At 44.7% G+C, this 18,084-nt stretch overlaps 1 protein-coding gene across 1 annotated transcript in view; it reads right to left on the bottom strand.

Annotated features, from left to right (window-relative positions):
* Positions 1 to 14,600, bottom strand: part of LOC141271713 (uncharacterized) — a 56,613-nt gene extending 42,013 nt beyond the window's left edge. The window contains exons 1-7 of the mRNA XM_073681804.1: positions 14,548 to 14,600; positions 5,379 to 5,528; positions 5,070 to 5,249; positions 4,863 to 4,986; positions 4,697 to 4,779; positions 4,408 to 4,498; positions 2,447 to 2,592 (exon numbers count right to left, since the gene is read on the bottom strand). Coding sequence (XP_073537905.1) covers positions 2,447 to 2,592; positions 4,408 to 4,498; positions 4,697 to 4,779; positions 4,863 to 4,986; positions 5,070 to 5,249; positions 5,379 to 5,456 — 702 coding nt within the window. The 5' untranslated portion in view covers positions 5,457 to 5,528; positions 14,548 to 14,600. The remainder of the gene's footprint in view (positions 1 to 2,446; positions 2,593 to 4,407; positions 4,499 to 4,696; positions 4,780 to 4,862; positions 4,987 to 5,069; positions 5,250 to 5,378; positions 5,529 to 14,547) is intronic.
* Between the last annotated feature and the right edge of the window lie 3,484 nt (positions 14,601 to 18,084).

Raw genomic sequence — 18,084 nt, 5'->3', positions numbered from 1 at the left:
CGATATGGCGACTAGTGTTGAGCGCAAGTGCTCGCTACTTGAGTTTGCATCGGGTGTTCTGGTATGCATTGAGTATCGTGGGTATTTGAGTGACATGCTCGAGTCTCTGCCCCATATGCTTCGCGGCTAAAAAAACTTTGCGGGGATTGCCTGCCATGCACGAGCGATCCCCGCATGTTTTTTTTGGGGTGTCTAATAACCATGAAACATGCAGAGCAGGGACTCGAGCATGTCACTCGAGCACACGCTGTACATGGTGCATACCTGAGTACCCGATGCAAACTCAAGTAGCGAGCACTTGCGCTGAAGACTAATGATAACTTATTCAATATGATGACCTAATGTTATCAAATTCTGTGTTGTACCTCTGGGTTCAAAATGTTCACTATACACCTTAATAAAATCCTTGAGGGGTATAATTTCCAAAATGGGGTCACTTGTGGGGGAGCTCCAATGTTTGGGCACACAGGGACTCTCCAAATGCAACATGGTATCCGCTAACAAATTGTCGGCTCAAATTGTTAGCGGACACCATGTTGCGTTTGGAGAGCCCCTGTGTGCCCAAACATTGGAGCTCCCCCACAAGTGACCCCATTTTGGAAACTAGACCCCCCAAGGCACCTATCTAGATGCATTGTGAGCACTTGGAACCCCCAGGTGCTTCACAAATTGATTCATAAAAATGAAAAAGTGTTTTTTTTTTCACTTTTTCATTTTTAAGAATCAATTTGTGAAGCACCTGGGGGTTCCAAGTGCTCACTATGCATCTAGATAGGTGCCTTGGGGGTCTAGTTTCCAAAATGGGGTCACTTGTGGGGGAGCTCCAATATTTGGGCACACAGGGGCTCTCCAAACGCAACATGGCGTCCGCTAATTATTCAAGCAAATTTTACAATCAAAAAGTCAAATGGCGCTCCTTCCCTTCCGAGCCCTGCCGTGCGCCCAAACAGTGTTTTTTCCCCACATATGGGGTATCTGCGTGCCCAGGGGAAATTGCACAACAAATTTTGGGGTCCATTTTTTCTTGTTACCCCTGTGAAAATAAAAAAAATTGGGTATAAAGTAACATTTTTGTGAAAAAAGCTAAATGTTCATTTTTTTCTTCCACATTCCAAAAATTCCTGTGAAGCACCTGAAGGGTTAATAAAGTTATTGAATGTGGTTTTGAGCACCTTGAGGGGTGCAGTTTTTAGAATGGTGTCACTTTTGGGTATTTTCTGTCATAAAGACCTCTCAAAGTGACTTCAAATGTGATGTGGTCCCTAAAAAAATGGTTTTGTAAATTTTGTTGGAAAAATGAGAAATCGCTGGTCAACTTTTAACCCTTATAGCTCCCTAACAAAATAAAATTTTGGTTCCAAAATTGTGCTGATGTAAAGTAAACATGTGGGAAATGTTATTTATTAACTCTTTTGTGTGACATATCTCTCTGATTTAAGGGCATAAAAATTCAAATTTTGAAAATTGCAAAATTTTCAAAATGTTCGCCAAATTTCCGTTTTTTTCACAAATAAACGCAAGTGATATCGAAGAAATTTTACCACAATCATGAAGTACAATATGTCACGAAAAAACAGTCTCAGAATCAGGGGGATCCGTTGAAGCGTTCCAGAGTAATTACCTCATAAAGTGACAGTGGTCAGAATTGTAAAAATTGGCCTGGTCATTAACGTGCAAACCACCCTCGGGGGTTAAGGGGTTAAAGACTCTGCCGATAACCCCAAAAAGGCCATTTGCACCACCTGCCAGGCCAGCATCAGTAGAGGTAGCAAAACTACCAGCCTGACCACCACAAGCATGATCAGGAAGATGGCAGCAAAGCATCTGACTAAGTGGCCCAAATCCAAGGGTCCAGGAACAGTGTCTGCGGGTGACATCACTGCTTCTTCCGCTGTTGTGCATGCAAACCAATCCTCTGTCCATGGCGCATGTGAAGATGCCTTACACCGGTCATTGCACACTCAACTAGCACCATCAGCAAGCACGTCCACGTCCTTGTCCCAGCGTAGCGTTCAGTTGTCAATACCCCAGTCCTTGGAACGCAAACGCAAATAAGGAGCCAACGTCTCATAGGCCACACTACTAAATTCACATATTTTGCGACTGCTTGCGCTCAAAATGTTGCCCTTTAGGCTCGTGGAGACGGCAGCTTTCTGTTACCTGATGAAGGCGGCCGTCCCTTGGTACTCGGTCCCCAGCCGCCACTATTTCTCCCCGTGTGTCGTCACCGCATTACACAAGCACGTGTCCATCGTTAGCCGTGCCCTCAACAATGTAGTTACGGGGAAAGTCCACCTAACCACGGACAAGTGCTTCTGGGCAGGGACGGACCTTGGGACGGAACACGTCCAAACAATATTTTTGCTTTAGGAGCAGTTCGTTTTTTAATGCTTATTTTGTGACTTTGATTTTGCTTATTAGTCAGTAATGAATGAAAAGACAGGACCTGTTTCAAAGGATCTTTGCTGTGAAGAGATGATGGTATATCTGGAGTAATGGCATTCGCTTCAATTGTATCCTGTGGGATCTCAAGATCATCAGATTTAAAAATTGCAGATGTCAGCTGTCCCTCTGATCTCCTGGTACAGTCATCTGCCAAGGATAAAACAAATTATTATATTTTGAATAAAATATCCTTGAATTTTATATTTTTGAACATTTCTACTTAACGTGATTGTAGAAATGGCAAGTTATTTAAAAATGTTAAATTATTCTCCAAGACAATGACAGTTCACAGTCTAATAGAAAACCTCATAGGATGAACCAGTGGAGCGTGGTGTCCAACTGATTGTTCATTCTGCCTCCCAAATATGGAATAAAAAGCCACCAAACAATGTTATGTAGGTGAAATAATACCAATAAAAACTTCTACTCATCTCACAAAAAACAAGTCCCCACTCAGGTTCATCATCTGTCAGTGGAAAACCAGAGGTTTCCACATTATTAGTGGCTCAAAGGCTCTTGAAAAGCAACATGGCTTCCATAACCCAATCCAGCAATATCTGCTCTCCCAAAGTCAAATCCCCCCCACACTTCTGAGCCTTGCAGTGCACCCAAACCACATTCAGCATCCATGTATTTGGCATTACTATAGTGAGAAGAACCCACTTAATTTATGGTGTGTGTCTCCTGGAGCACAATCTGGACACTATGTGTTGGACAATAAAATGGTCTATTTGCAATTTTCACTCTCAAACATCCCCATATCAAAGTTTAAATCACGCCCCTTTCACCTCATTTAAACTAAATCAATAAAAAAAAAACACACACATATTTGGTGTCGCCGCGTTCAGAATCGCCCGACCAATATAAAGAAATAATTAATCCGATCGGTAAACGGCGTAACGAGAAAAAAATGCCAGAATTATGTTTTTTTGGTCGCCGCAACATTGCAATAAAATGCAATAATGGGCGATCAAAACATCGGATCTACCCCTAAAATTGAATCAATAAAAACATCAGCTCGGCACCCAAAAAACTAATCCCTCACTCGACCCCAGATAACGAAAAATGGAGACGCAACTGTGAAATTGCATTTTATTTTGCAATTTAACCGCACTTGGATTTTTTTCTCCCCACTTTCTAGTACATGATATGGTAAAAGCGAAAAATAAAAAAAGTTATGGCTCTGGGAACAAGGGGAGCAAAAAACGAAAACGCAAAATGCTTTGGTCATGAAGGGGTTAAAGACTACCAGGGAGTTACACACTTATAGTGAGGCCGGCCGATCCCACCACAATCAAACTATCAAATCAGAATGAATGTGTATTTATCGCAATGTAATGCTATCGCAATCCTGTTTGAAGTTAGTTGGTTTTAAAAGAGATTGAAAAGTCAGGATAAAGGGAAACTCTGTTGTTATTGTACAGAAATTCACACTTGGCCTCACTGCACATTTAATGTTGTCGATAATAAAAGTGAAGTTTGGCCAGAAAGACTGGACCTGGTCTTGTAGGGACCATATGAGGACATTCAGCAGCACAGAAGGGAGAGAAGGGAGATTCATCCAATAAGATATCAGGGATCTAGGAAGCCAACAGCATCATTACCCTCCACTTTCTCTACAGGCACATCACAATATTTTTTTTCAAGTGATTTTCTAGCTTGTCAGCACATTCTAAGTACGCTGTCATTCGGCTTTATAGTTTACAGATCTGGGCAGGTAACGGTCAGCGTCTCCTAATCCCAGGGGGTAGGTGGATCCTCCAGGTTGTAAGTTCTATAGAAAAGGGCTTTCAATGTCCACAGTCATTTGAACAGTTTTGGGTGGAGGAGAATGTTGTGATCTAGAGGCAAAATGGTGATCACACGATTGTGATACGGCCGGACTACACCACCGATAAAGCAGCCACAGCCGGTGACTGAGAAGAATCTGTGACTTCTCATTATTTAGTGGTTACTACTCACCTGGGTAGTCATATGTAGGAATCTCCTCTTTAAACCGCTCATCACCCCTCACATATGTCTCTGTAGTATTAATATGGGTCAGATCTTCACCCTGAAACAAATATTGTAAAAGTCACAGACAGATGGAGAAGTTCCATCTATGATCAGCTCTAATCCTGCCATCTCCACCGTTCTCATTACACAAGTATAAAACATATAATACTGGTGGATAAAACAAGACTGAGCACAAGACCTTCACAGCCGTCTACACATTATAAAGGAGATCTCATGACACCTTCTCTCCATCTACCTGATGATCCTGAGGAACATTGGGGTCTTCTTGTTTACAGTCCTGTGGAAGAAGAGGACGGGGACATCTCTTACTGGATAGATCTGGAGGAAACACATACAGGGACTGAATTCATTCTTTACATACAGATAATTATAGGCTGTGTGTATTTAGTCCTGACTATTACCTGGTGATGTGAGGGGCTGGGGAACCTCCATCATGACGTCCTTGTACAGATCTTTGTGTCCTTCTAAATACTCCCACTCCTCCATGGACAAATAGACAGTGACATCCTGACACCTTATAGGAACCTGACACATACAATGATACCATCATCCCCCCGATCCCTCCATAGTGTTACTGTATAATGTCCCAGCATTCCCAGCAGTGTCACCTCTCCAGTCAGCAGCTCAATCATCTTGTAGGTGAGTTCTACGATCTTCTGGGCATTGATGTCCTCATGTATCAGGGGGTGAGGTGGAGGCCCTGTGATTGTGCTCAGGGGTCTTTCCCATCCCTCAGACACAGGGTCCTGACAGCGCTCACTAGAGGTCTTCTTCACTAATGTGTAATCCTGGTTATGGAGAGACACATTAATAAATCTCACTTCAGACATTTCCAGAGTCCTCACCTCTCCAGTTCTGTCCATCTGTTATTCCCATAGATAAGAATGATGTAATGTGACGTCATCAGAATCTCTCACCTCTCCAGTAAGCCGGAAGAGGATCTCTAGGGTGAGGTGGAATATCCTCTCCACCATCTTGTCTCTGTCCATATCCATCTTTGATGGATAAATCAGGAAAATTCTCTTATATAGAAGATATTCACTGAGAGGATCCGATATTGTAGAGACCTAAATGAGAAGAAGATGAGCCGATGTAACAAGTAGATGTAAAAAAGATTAATAAATACTGTAAATTAAAGAGATATTCATTACATGTGACATGAGAAATGAAATACCTACAATCGCAATCTTAAGGCTTATATTCATCATATCAACCCAAATATAACAAGTAGAACAAAAAATAACATATGATAGTAATAAGACAACACAGGTAGGAAAACGGGGGCACACCCGGTATACATACAGGTGCATCTCACTAAATTAGAACATCAGCAAAAAGCTACTTTATTTCAGTTCTTCAATACAAAAAGTGAAACTCATATATTATATAGAGTCATTACACACAGAGGGATCTATTATATAGAGTCATTACACACAGAGGGATCTATTATATAGAGTCATTACACACAGAGGGATCTATTATATAGAGTCATTACACACAGAGGGATCTATTATATAGAGTCATTACACACAGAGGGATCTATTATATAGAGTCATTACACACAGAGGGATCTATTATATAGAGTCATTACACACAGAGGGATCTATTATATAGAGTCATTACACACAGAGGGATCTATTATATAGAGTCATTACACACAGAGGGATCTATTTCAAGCGTTTATTTCTGTTAATGTTGATGATTATGGCTTACAGCCAATGAAAACACAAAAGTCATTATCTCAGTAAATTAGAATACTTTATAACATCAGCTTGAAAAATGCTTTTAAAATCCGAACTGTTGTCCTACTGAAATGTATGTTCAGTAAATGCCCTCAATACTTGGTCGGGGCTCCTTGTGCATCAATTACTGCATCAATGCGGCAATGTGGCATGGAGGCGATCAGCCTGTGGCCCTGCTGAGGTGTTATGGAAGCCCAGGTGGCTTTGATAGCAGCCTTCAGCTCATCTGCATTGTTGGGTCTGGTGTCTCATCTTCCTCTTGACAATACCCCATAGATTCTCTATAATAGATTCTCTATGGGGTTAAGGTCAGGCAAGTTTGCAGCCAATCAAGCACAGTGATACTGTTGTGTGTAAACCAGGTATTGGTACTTTTGGCAGTGTGGACAGGGGCCAAGTCCTGCTGGAGAATGAAATATCCATCTCCAAAAAGCTTGTTGGCAGAGGGAAGCATGAAGTGCTCTAAAATTTCCTGGTAGACGGCTGCGCTGACTTTGGTCTTGATAACTCACAGTGGACCTACACCAGCAGATGACATGGCTCCCCAAACCATCACTGATTGTGGAAACTTCACACTAGACCTCCAGCAGCTTGGATTGTGGCCTCTCCACTCTTCCTCCAGACTCTGGGACCTTGATTTCCAAACGAAATGCAAAATTTACTTTCATCTGAAAACAACACCTTGGACCACTGTGCATCAGTCCAGGTCTTTTTCTCCTTGGCCCAGGTAAGACGCTTCTGGCGGTGTCTATTGGTCATGAGTGGCTTGACACAAGGAATGCGACACTTGTAGCCCATGTCCTGGATACGTCTGTGTGTGGTGGCTCTTGAAGCAATGACTCCAGCAGCAATCCACTCCTTGTGAATCTCTCACAAATTTTTTGACTGGCCTTTTCTTAACAATCCTTTCAAGGCTGCGGTTATCCCGGTTGCTTGTGCACCTTTTCCTACCACACTTTTTCCTTTCAGTCAACTTTCCATTAATATGCTTGGATACAGCACTCTGTGAACAGCCAGCTTCTTCAGCAATTTTGTGGCTTACCCTCATTGTGGAGTGTGTCAATGTCTGGCTTCTGGACATCTGTCATGTCAGCAGTCTTCCCCATGATTGTGGAGCCTACTGAAACAGACTAAGGGACCTTTATAAATGCTTTAGGAAGCCTTTGCAGGTGTTTTTTGTTAATTATTCTAATTTACTGAAATAAAGACTTTTGTGTTTTCATTGGCTGTAAGCCATAATCATCAACATTAACAGAAATAAACACTTGAAATAGATCACTCTGTAATGACTCTATATAATAAATGAGCTTCACTTTTTGTATTGAAGAACTGAAATAAATTAACTTTTTGATGATATTCTAATTTTGTGAGAAGCACCAGTATATGATAAAGAGCTAAAAAGAAAGAGCCAGTAGGCGCAAATAGATAATCAAATATAGGTGCAGGCCCCTGAACATATACTCTGTATAGACAAGACCCCAAAGGGAGAGAAGGCAAAAGGAGAGAAGACGTTCCAAGGGGCGCGCCTACTAGCTGTTTCTATTTTCTTCTATTTAGCTCTGTCATATATCAGGACTGTGTAAGTAGCAGCCCACAGAAAGGGACAGACAGAGATCATAACCTATGGGAGCTAATGCAGGGGCCATTATACAGTGTGGGAGCTAATGTGGGGGCCATTATACAGCGTGAGAACTAATGTGGGTGCCATTATACAGTGTGGGAGCTAATGCGGGGGCCATTATACAGCGTGGGAGCTAATGTGGGGGCCATTATACAGCATGGGAGCTAATGTGGGGGCCATTATACAGCATGGGAGCTAATGTGGGGGCCATTATACAGCATGGGAGCTAATGTGGGGGCCATTATACAGCATGAGAACTAATGTGGGGGCCATTATACAGTGTGGGAGCTAATGCAGGGGCCATTATACAGCATGGGAGCTAATGTGGGGGCCATTATACAGCGTGGGCACTAATGCGGGGGCCATTATACAGTGTGATAGCTATTGCGGGTGCTATTATACAGTGTGGGCACTTATGCGGGGGTCATTATACAGCGTGAGAGCTAATGCGGGTGTCATTATACAGCATGGGCACTAATGCTGGGGCCATTATACCGCGTAAGAGCTAATGCGGGGGCCATTATACAGTGTGATAGCTATTGCGGGTGCTATTATACAGTGTGGGCACTTATGCGGGGGTCATTATACCGCGTGAGAGCTAATGCGGGTGCCATCATAAAGTGTGGGAGCCAATGCGGGAGCCATTATACAGTGTGGGAGTCAATGTGGATGCCATTAGACATCGTGGGAGCTAATGTGGGGGTCATTATATAGCATGGGAGCTAATGCGGGGGCCATTATACAGCGTGAGAGCTAATGTGGGGGCCATTATACAGCATGAGCGCAAATGTGGGGGCCATTGTACAGCATCAGATCTATTGCGGGGACCATAATACAGTGTTGGAGCTAATGCGAGGGCCATTATACAGTTTGAAGGCTACTGGGGGACGATCATACAGTATGGGGTCCTATACACAGTGTGGGAGTTACTGTGGGGGGCTTTATGCAATGTGGGAGCTACTGGTGGAACCATTAAAGAGTGTGGAGGCTACTGTGAAGACATTTTACTATGTAAGGAGCACAGCAGTGGCCTTATTATGTGGGGCAGTGAGAGGATCACTGCTTTTATACCACACAGCACGTGCAGTAAAAGGGACACATACGGCAGCGGCGGCTCAGCATTGGGGTATCGTCAGGATGAGGGGATTGTTCAGGTTGGCAATAGATGGGAATGGTGGTGAGGAGTCAGATGTGTCTGTGCTGTAAGCTCTTCAGATCAGTCCTGTCTGGAGAAATCGCAATGTCTTTCTGAGAAAGATGGAAAAGTGAACGACTCCATCAGAAAGAACGTCAGCTGTGATCATCTGTAACTGTGCTGTATAGTCTATAAGTCCTGCAGGACCGGTATCTACCACTAGATGTCACTGTATGGCGGGAATAGTGTTGGGCTTTGTGGAGATTTTTCTTTTAGTTACACTGCGGTCATCTGCGGAGGTTCTCCTATACCCACTAATAGGCCACGGCCCCACTATCAGTATTCGGTCAGTATTTTTTCTCAGGAGTGGGAGCCAAAACCAGGTGAGGAACAATTGGAGAAAAGGTATAATAGAAACAAGTCACCAATTCTGCATTTATCACCCATTCCTGATTTTGACTCCCACTCCTGAGAAAAACACTGACTAAATACTGATAGTGGGGCCGGGGCCTTAGTCTGCACCAGCATAGCTGTAATCAGGGTTACCAGTAAGGGCCCACTCAGACACTGCGCCCCCTGGAGCTGAACACCTAGATATGCCTCTGCAAGTGTTACGTAAGAGGCATAATGGGGGCATTACACTGTGTGGGGGCATCATACATACTACATAAGGGACATAATGGGACATAACACTGTGTGGGCATCATACATCCTGCATAAGGGGCATAATGGGGGCATTACACTGTGGGGCATCATACATACTGCATAAGGGACATAATGGGGGCATTACACTGTGTGGGGGCATCATACAGCTGACAAATACTATTGAGATCTCTGCTACTGGAAGTGGAAAGAAAGAACAAAGACAAAAAAATCTAAATAAAAATATGGGAGGAAGAGAAACCAATCACAAACTAAAATGTTTTTATACAAATGCACAAAGCATGGGCAACAAACAAGGAGAATTGGAAATACTAACGCAGGAAAAGAAATATGATGTCATTGGAATCACTGAAACTTGGTGGGACGATACACATGATTGGAATAAAAGGCTAAAAGGATACAACTTATTTGCAAGAAACAGAATTGATAAACGAGGAGGAGGTGTTGCATTGTATGTTAGAAAAGCGTATATCTGCACAGAGATTGAAGCTTCAGAGACTGGGAGTTCTGTGGAAACTGTTTGGGTAAGAATACAAGGAGAGAACAACGGAAAGGACACCATTGTAGGCATTTACTACAGGCCACCTGGGCAAGCTGAAGATATGGATGAACTCTTTATGTATCAAATGACCAAGTTCTCCAAAAAATATGACGTAGTGGTCATGGGAGATTTCAACTATCCAGACATTTGTTGGGAATCTCTCTCAAGTAAAACTAACAGGTCAAGCAAATTCTTATCCTCTCTTGCTGACAACTTTATCTTCCAAAAGGTAGGGGAGAAAACAAGGGGATCTGCTACTTTGGATCTAATCCTTATAAACAGGGAGGAAATGGTTGAGGAGGTAAAGGTGGCTGGGACCCTAGGAGGCAGCGATCATGCTATTATAGAATTTTGGATAACTAGAGGAGGAAGACATGTGAAGACTCAAACTTCAAGGTTAGATTTTAGAAAGGCAGATTTTAAGAGACTCAGAAAGAGAATAGGAGGGATCCAATGGCTGGATGTCCTTAAGGACAAAAATGTCCAGGAAGGATGGGAAATTTTTAAAAATGAGATTCTCAAAGCACAATCGTTAACAATCCCGAAAAGTAGGAAGAATGGGAAGCATTTAAGGAAACCAGGATGGATGAACACAGAACTTAAACACATGCTAAAAAGAAAGAAAGAAATGTTTATTAAATGGAAAGAGGGAGGCATATCTAAAGAAGATTATAATGCAGTCTGCAGATCCTGCAGGGCACGTATCAGATTAGCTAAAGCTGACAATGAATTAAGGCTTGCAAGAGATGTCAAAAGCAATAAAAAAGGATTTTGGGGGTATGTCAAAAGTAAAAGAAAAGTCAAAGATGCTATAGGATTTTTACAGGATGAAAATGGAGAAATGGTAAGAGAGGATGTTGAGAAGGCCGAACTTTTTAATTCCTATTTTGCATCTGTTTTCTCTCAGAAAGAAAATGTAACATCAACTGATTTTCACTGTCCTTTTAAAGGAATAGAAGAATCCAAGTTATCTGTAAACAGAAAGATTGTGAGGGAATATTTAGCTAACATAAATGAGTTCAAGTCTCCAGGTCCAGATGAATTACACCCCAGAGTACTGAAGGAGATCGTAGAAGAAATTTTAGAACCACTCACCATAATCTTTGAAAATTCTTGGAGAACAGGAGAAGTCCCAGAAGACTGGAGAAGAGCAAATGTTGTTCCTATCTTCAAAAAGGGGAAGAAGGTGGACCCAGGGAACTATAGGCCGGTGAGTCTGACTTCTATACCAGGAAAGATCTTTGAACAAATTATTAAACATCATGTATGTAAGTACCTGGATAAGAATGAAGTGATTAACCAGAGTCAGCATGGGTTTGTAACTAACAAGTCATGTCAGACTAACTTAATTTCCTTCTATGACAGAATCACTGACTGGGTGGATCAGGGAAATGCTGTAGATATAGTATATCTTGACTTCAGCAAAGCATTTGACAAAGTATCTCACACCATCCTTATTGAAAAAATGACCAAGTATGCAATGGACCAGGCAACTGTTAGGTGGATTCATAACTGGCTTAGTGATCGGACTCAAAGAGTGGTTGTAAATGGCTTCACATCCAGCTGGATGAATGTCTCAAGTGGGATACCACAGGGCTCTGTCCTGGGACCTGTATTGTTCAACATCTTCATCAATGATTTAGATGAAGGAATTGAGGGTAAACTGATTAAATTTGCTGATGACACAAAGCTAGGAGGGATAGCTAATACTAGAGAAGAGAGAGAGAGGATTCAAAAAGACCTAAATAAACTGGAGCAGTGGGCAGCAACCAACAGAATGGTTTTTAACAGGGAAAAATGCAAAGTACTACATCTGGGCAATAAAAATGAAAAAAGCATATACAGAATGGGAGGAATAGAGCTAAGCAACAGTACATGTGAAAAAGACTTAGGTATACTAATAGATCATAGACTGAACATGAGTCAACAGTGTGATGCAGCAGCAAAAAAGGCAAATACAATTCTGGGATGTATTAACAGAAGCATACAGTCTAGATCACGTGAAGTCATTATCGGTCTTTACTCCTCTTTGGTCAGACCTCATCTGGAATACTGTGTACAGTTTTGGGCACCACATTTTAAAAAAGACATAGACAAACTGGAGCAAGTTCAGAGAAGAGCGACCAGAATGGTGACTGGTCTGCAAACCATGTCCTATGAGGAACGGTTGCAGGATTTGGGAATGTTTAGCTTGCAAAAAAGAAGACTGAGAGGAGACTTAATAGCTGTCTACAAATATGTCAAGGGCTGTCAAATTGTAGAAGGATCATCTTTATTCTCATTTGCACAGGGAAAGACTAGAAGCAACGGGATGAAACTAAATGGGAGGAGACACAGATTAGATATTAGAAAAAACTTTTTGACAGTTAGGGTGATTAATGAGTGGAACAGGCTGCCACGAGAGGTGGTGAGTTCCCCTTCAATGGACGTCTTCAAACAGAGGCTGGACAGACATCTGTCTGAGATGATTTAGTGAATCCTGCTTTGAGCAGGGGGTTGGACCAGATGACCCAGGAGGTCCCTTCCAACTCTACCATTCTATGATACATACTACATAAGGGACATAATGGGACATAACACTGTGTGGGCATCATACATCCTGCATAAGGGGCATAATGGGGGCATTACACTGTGTGGGGTATCATACATCCTGCATAAGGGGCATAATGGGGGCATTACACTGTGGGGGGACATCATACATACTGCATAAGGGGCATAATGGGGGCATTACACTGTGTGGGGGCATCATACATCCTGCATAAGGGGCATAATGGGGGCATTACACTGTGGGGGGCATCATACATACTACATAAGGGGCATAACACTATGTGGGGGCATCATACGCACTGCATAAGGGGGGCATTACACTGTGTGGGGCCATCATACATACTGCATAAGGGGCATAATGGGGGCATTACACTGTGTTGGGCATCATACATCCTGCATAAGGGGCATAATGGGGGCATTACACTGTGGGGGGGCATCATACATACTGCATAAGGGGCATAAAGGGGGCATTACACTGTGTGGGGGCATCATACATACTGCATAAGGGCATTACACTGTTTGGGGGCATCATACATACTGCATAAGGGGCATAATGGGGGCATTACACTGTGAGGAGCATCATACATCCTGCATAAGGGGCATAATGGGGGAATTACACTATGTGGGGCATCATACATACTGCATAAGGGGCATAATGGGGGCATTACACTGTGAGGGGCATCATACATCCTGCATAAGGGGCATAATAGGGACATTACACTGTGTGGGGGCATCATACATACTGCATAAGAGGCATAATTTCGGCATTACACTGTGGGGGCATCATACATACAGCATAAGGGGCATAATGGGGGCATCATACATAATGCATAAGAGGCATAATGGGGGCATTACACTGTGAGGGCATCATACATACTGCATAAGGGGCATAATGGGGGCATCATACATACTGCATAAGGGGCATAATGGGGGCATTACACTGTGTGGGGGCATCATACATACTGCATAAGGGGCATAATGGGGGCATTACACTGTGTGGGGGCATCATACATACTGTATAAGGGGCATAATGGGGGCATTACACTGTGGGGGCATCATACATACTGCCTAAGGGGCTTAATGGGGGCATTACACTGTGGGGCATCATACATCCTGCATAAGGGGCATAATGGGGGCATTACACTGTGTGGGGGCATCATACATTCTGCATAAGGGGCATAATGGGGGCATTACACTGTGTGGGGCATCATACATACTGTATAAAGGGCATAATGGGGGCATTACACTGTGGGGGCATCATACATACTGCATGAGGGGAATAATGGGGGCATTATACTGTGGGGCATCATACATACTGTATAAGGGGCATTACACTGTGGGGGCATCATACATACTACATAAGGGGCATAATGGGGGCATTACACTGTGTGGGGGCATCATACATCCTGCATAAGGGGCATTACACTGTGGGGGGCATCATACATCCTGCATAAGGGGCATAATGGGGGCATTACACTGTGGGGGGCATCATACATACTGCATAAGGGGCATAATGGGGGCATTACACTGTGGGGGGCATCATACATACTGCATAAGGGGCATAATGGGGGCATTACACTGTGTGGGGGCATCATACATCCTGCATAAGGGGCATAATGGGGGCATTACACTGTGGGGCCAGTAAAGGGGTCCTGTACTATGAGAACAATACGTTTCCTCCCTTCCTGTCTCCATAGTTGGGTCGTATGTATCTATTACAGGAAACAGAACAAAAACCTTATGATTCTTATAAAGGGGCAACACAAGACCCCAAAAGAGTCTCTGTGCTAAAGGGGTTAATGCCCCCTGCGCCCAGTAATGGGGGGTCTCCACATACCTCCACCTGCAGAGCCGCCACCACATATATGGCTGCTCTGTGCGCACAGGAGCTGTGATGAGGTCACAGGAGGGGAGGAGTCAGGGGTCACATGATCAGGGGCCTCAGTGGATGCAGGACTCTGCTGTGCTGGTTGTCATGGTGCTGGATGAGCTGAAGTTTATGTGTGGGGTCAGGAGGGGTTTACAGTGTGGATGTAGCAGAGCCGCGTGTGTACGAGGTGTACAGAGCAGAGCCGCGTGTGTACGAGGTGTACGGAGCAGAGCCGCGTGTGTACGAGGTGTACGGAGCAGAGCCGCGTGTGTACGAGGTGTACGGAGCAGAGCCGCGTGTGTACGAAGTGTACGGAGCGGAGCCGCGTGTGTACGAGGTGTACGGAGCGGAGCCGCGTGTGTACGAGGTGTACGGAGTGGAGCCGAGCGTGTACGAGGTGTACGGAGCCGAGCCGTGTGTGTACGAGGTGTACGGAGCTGAGCCGCGCGTGTACGAGGTGTACGGAGCAGAGCCGTGTGTGTACGAGGTGTACGGAGCAGAGCCGCGCGTGTACGAGGTGTACGGAGCAGAGCCGCGCGTGTACGAGGTGTACGGAGCAGAGCCGCGCGTGTACGAGGTGTACGGAGCAGAGCCGCGCGTGTACGAGGTGTACGGAGCAGAGCCGCGCGTGTACGAGGTGTACGGAGCAGAGCCGCGCGTTTACGGAGTGGAGCCGCGCGTGTACGAGGTGTACTGAGCAGAGCCGCGCGTGTACGAGGTGTACGGAGCGGAGCCACGTGTGTACGAGGTGTACGGAGCAGAGCCGCGTGTGTACGAGGTGTACGGAGCAGAGCCGCGTGTGTACCAGGTGTACGGAGCGGAGCCGCGTGTGTACGAGGTGTACGGAGCGGAGCCGCGCGTGTACGAGGTGTACGGAGCGGAGCCGCGCGTGTACGAGGTGTACGGAGCAGAGCCGCGCGTGTACGAGGTGTACGGAGCAGAGCCGCGCGTGTACGAGGTGTACGGAGCAGAGCCGCGCGTGTACGAGGTGTACGGAGCAGAGCCGCGCGTGTACGAGGTGTACGGAGCAGAGCCGCGCGTGTACGAGGTGTACGGAGCAGAGCCGCGCGTGTACGAGGTGTACGGAGCGGAGCCGCGCGTGTACGAGGTGTACGGAGCGGAGCCGCGCGTGTACGAGGTGTACTGAGCGGAGCCGCTTGTGTACGAGGTGTACGGAGCGGAGCCGCGTATGTACGAGGTGTACGGAGCGGAGCAGCGTGTGTACGAGGTGTACGGAGCGGAGCCGCGTGTGTACGAGGTGTACGGAGCGGAGCCGCGTGTGTACGAGGTGTACGGAGCGGAGCCGCGTGTGTACGAGGTGTACGGAGCGGAGCCGCGTGTGTACGAGGTGTACTCGAGCTGTGTGTGTACGAGGTGGACGGAGAGGAGCCGCGTATGTACAGAGCGGAGCCGTTTGTGTACGACTTGTACGGAGCGGAGCCGCGTGTATACGAGGTGTACGCAGCGGAGCCGTGTGTGTATGAGGGCTACCTCTTGAAGCTCATCAAGAGAATGCCAAGAGTGTGCAAAGCAGTCATCAAATCAAAAGGTGGCTACTTTGAAGAACCTAGAATATAAGACATATTTTCAGTTGTTTCACACTTTTTTGTTAAGTATATAATTCCACATGTGTTAATTCATAGTTTTGATGCCTTCAGTGTGAATGTACAATTTTCATAGTCAAGAAAATGCAGAAAAATCTTTAAATGAGAAGGTGTGTTCATACTTTTGGTCTGTACTGTATATCACTTGTTTTTCATGTAGTTTTACATATACACGTACATCTGACCCCTCTTTAACAACACATGGATAGAAATAAAGGCAGAAGGGATTGTAGGTCTGATCAACAAGCTTAATCTGAATGGATACACAGCAGGACTGGTATCCCATGATATACAATGGATTAGCCTTGTATTTTGTGGAGTAGGGTTATCTTGCAGACCTAAGTGGCAGGTAGGGAAAGGAATGAGGGACAGATAGACAAGATGATAAAAGAGGGGAGTTGTTAAAGAAATGGTTAATCTCTTGTGATAAAATGGAGACAATATTCAGTTCTTGTTTTTCTAGAATATTCTAAGAGAATGACGTTTCTACATACTAAAGAATTTGCCTGTAATTATCATCTGTTTCCAAGTCTGTCCAAGTGACAAGAAACATCATTCCTTTTCTCAGAAATACCAATTCTAGGAAAATACTCCATAAATGTACTAACAATGGCATTTCCCGGATTCATCCCAAGAACAAGTGGTTAGCCGAGGTTGACAGTTTCACACAGTTTTTGACTGTGACAAAGGATATCGCCCACACCGTCCATCATAGTAAACTGATAATGGTTTGACAAGTAATTATTTTGACCCAAATGTCTGCCAAGTACCATATGTCGTTTTGTGTAATCTTACCTCTTACAAAAATACAATAAAAAATTAGCATGTCTAGTAATAATCAGAGATTCTTTTGAGACAAACCTGTGAGTTCTGTCTTATTCGAACCTTCACAGCTGAGATCTCTAGCTATCCAGAATCTACCTGAGAGAAGTAAGATCCCAGTCTCTGACAGTGCAGAGTAAAAAAAAACCATTTTTTTTCAGTTGCTAACGTGATTCACCACGCCATATCTCACCTTGTTATTTTTTACCGCTGAATTGCAGCTGTGTGCTGAGCTGGTGCAGAGTAAAAAAATCTATTTTTTTTATTGCTAATAGCGTGCCACTACCACACTATTTGAGCAACATGAGTTGGAAAAAGTGAGGTCATGGTGGAAGGGGGAATAGGCTTGGTGTTCAAGGTATAAGTGGGGTAGGTGGTAATGTTAGTGAAAGCACTAGTGAACCAACACCATCACGTCTTATCCAAACACAACTGACAACTTCTGTTACTGGACAGGCTACTCCACTCCCTTTCTTTGGCAGCCGCACAGTGGTATGCCTTGTTGATGAGGGCCAAAAAGAGCATGTGCTCCAGTCGATGGCAAGCGCTGCTATAAGTGGCCTCTCCTCTTCTTCCTCTACCTCAACATCACACACAGTACAGTCCACGGAGGTGGCACCCCAATTACCCTTGCTTCCCCCCGCATCACAACTCTCCAACCACCCAGCTGACTGTAGGGAACCACAGATGGGTGAGTCTGCAGAGCTGTTCACATATGCTATGCCATGGGCATCAGAACTGTACTCCAAAGATTCACAGAGTCAAGAGGAGGAAATCATCAACACCGATGCCCAAATTTTTTTAGGTTGGACCCGGGGCAGGATGAAGTGGGGTCAAGAAGCATTCTGACCCTCGTCCCTAGACGTTAACCCCTGGGGGGGGTGATCCTGTTGAGACTCAGATACCTGAGGCTCACGAGGACTGTACTGTGCTGTCCAGGGCAGGAAGAGGAAGAGGGTGACTCTCTGGGCGAGGAATGGGATAACACGGAGGATGATGATGAGGTTGTAGTTTCCACTTGGTGTGAACCCAGAGGTATACAGCTGAGTAGGTCATCTGAGGATTTGGAAGACAAGGA

Source organism: Phyllobates terribilis, unplaced genomic scaffold (genome assembly GCF_046119375.1).
Source record: "Phyllobates terribilis strain yellow unplaced genomic scaffold, ASM4611937v1 Scaffold_5__5_contigs__length_657084704, whole genome shotgun sequence".
Classification (NCBI taxonomy): Eukaryota; Metazoa; Chordata; class Amphibia; order Anura; family Dendrobatidae; genus Phyllobates; species Phyllobates terribilis.
This window is presented reverse-complemented; position numbering and strand designations above follow the sequence as displayed.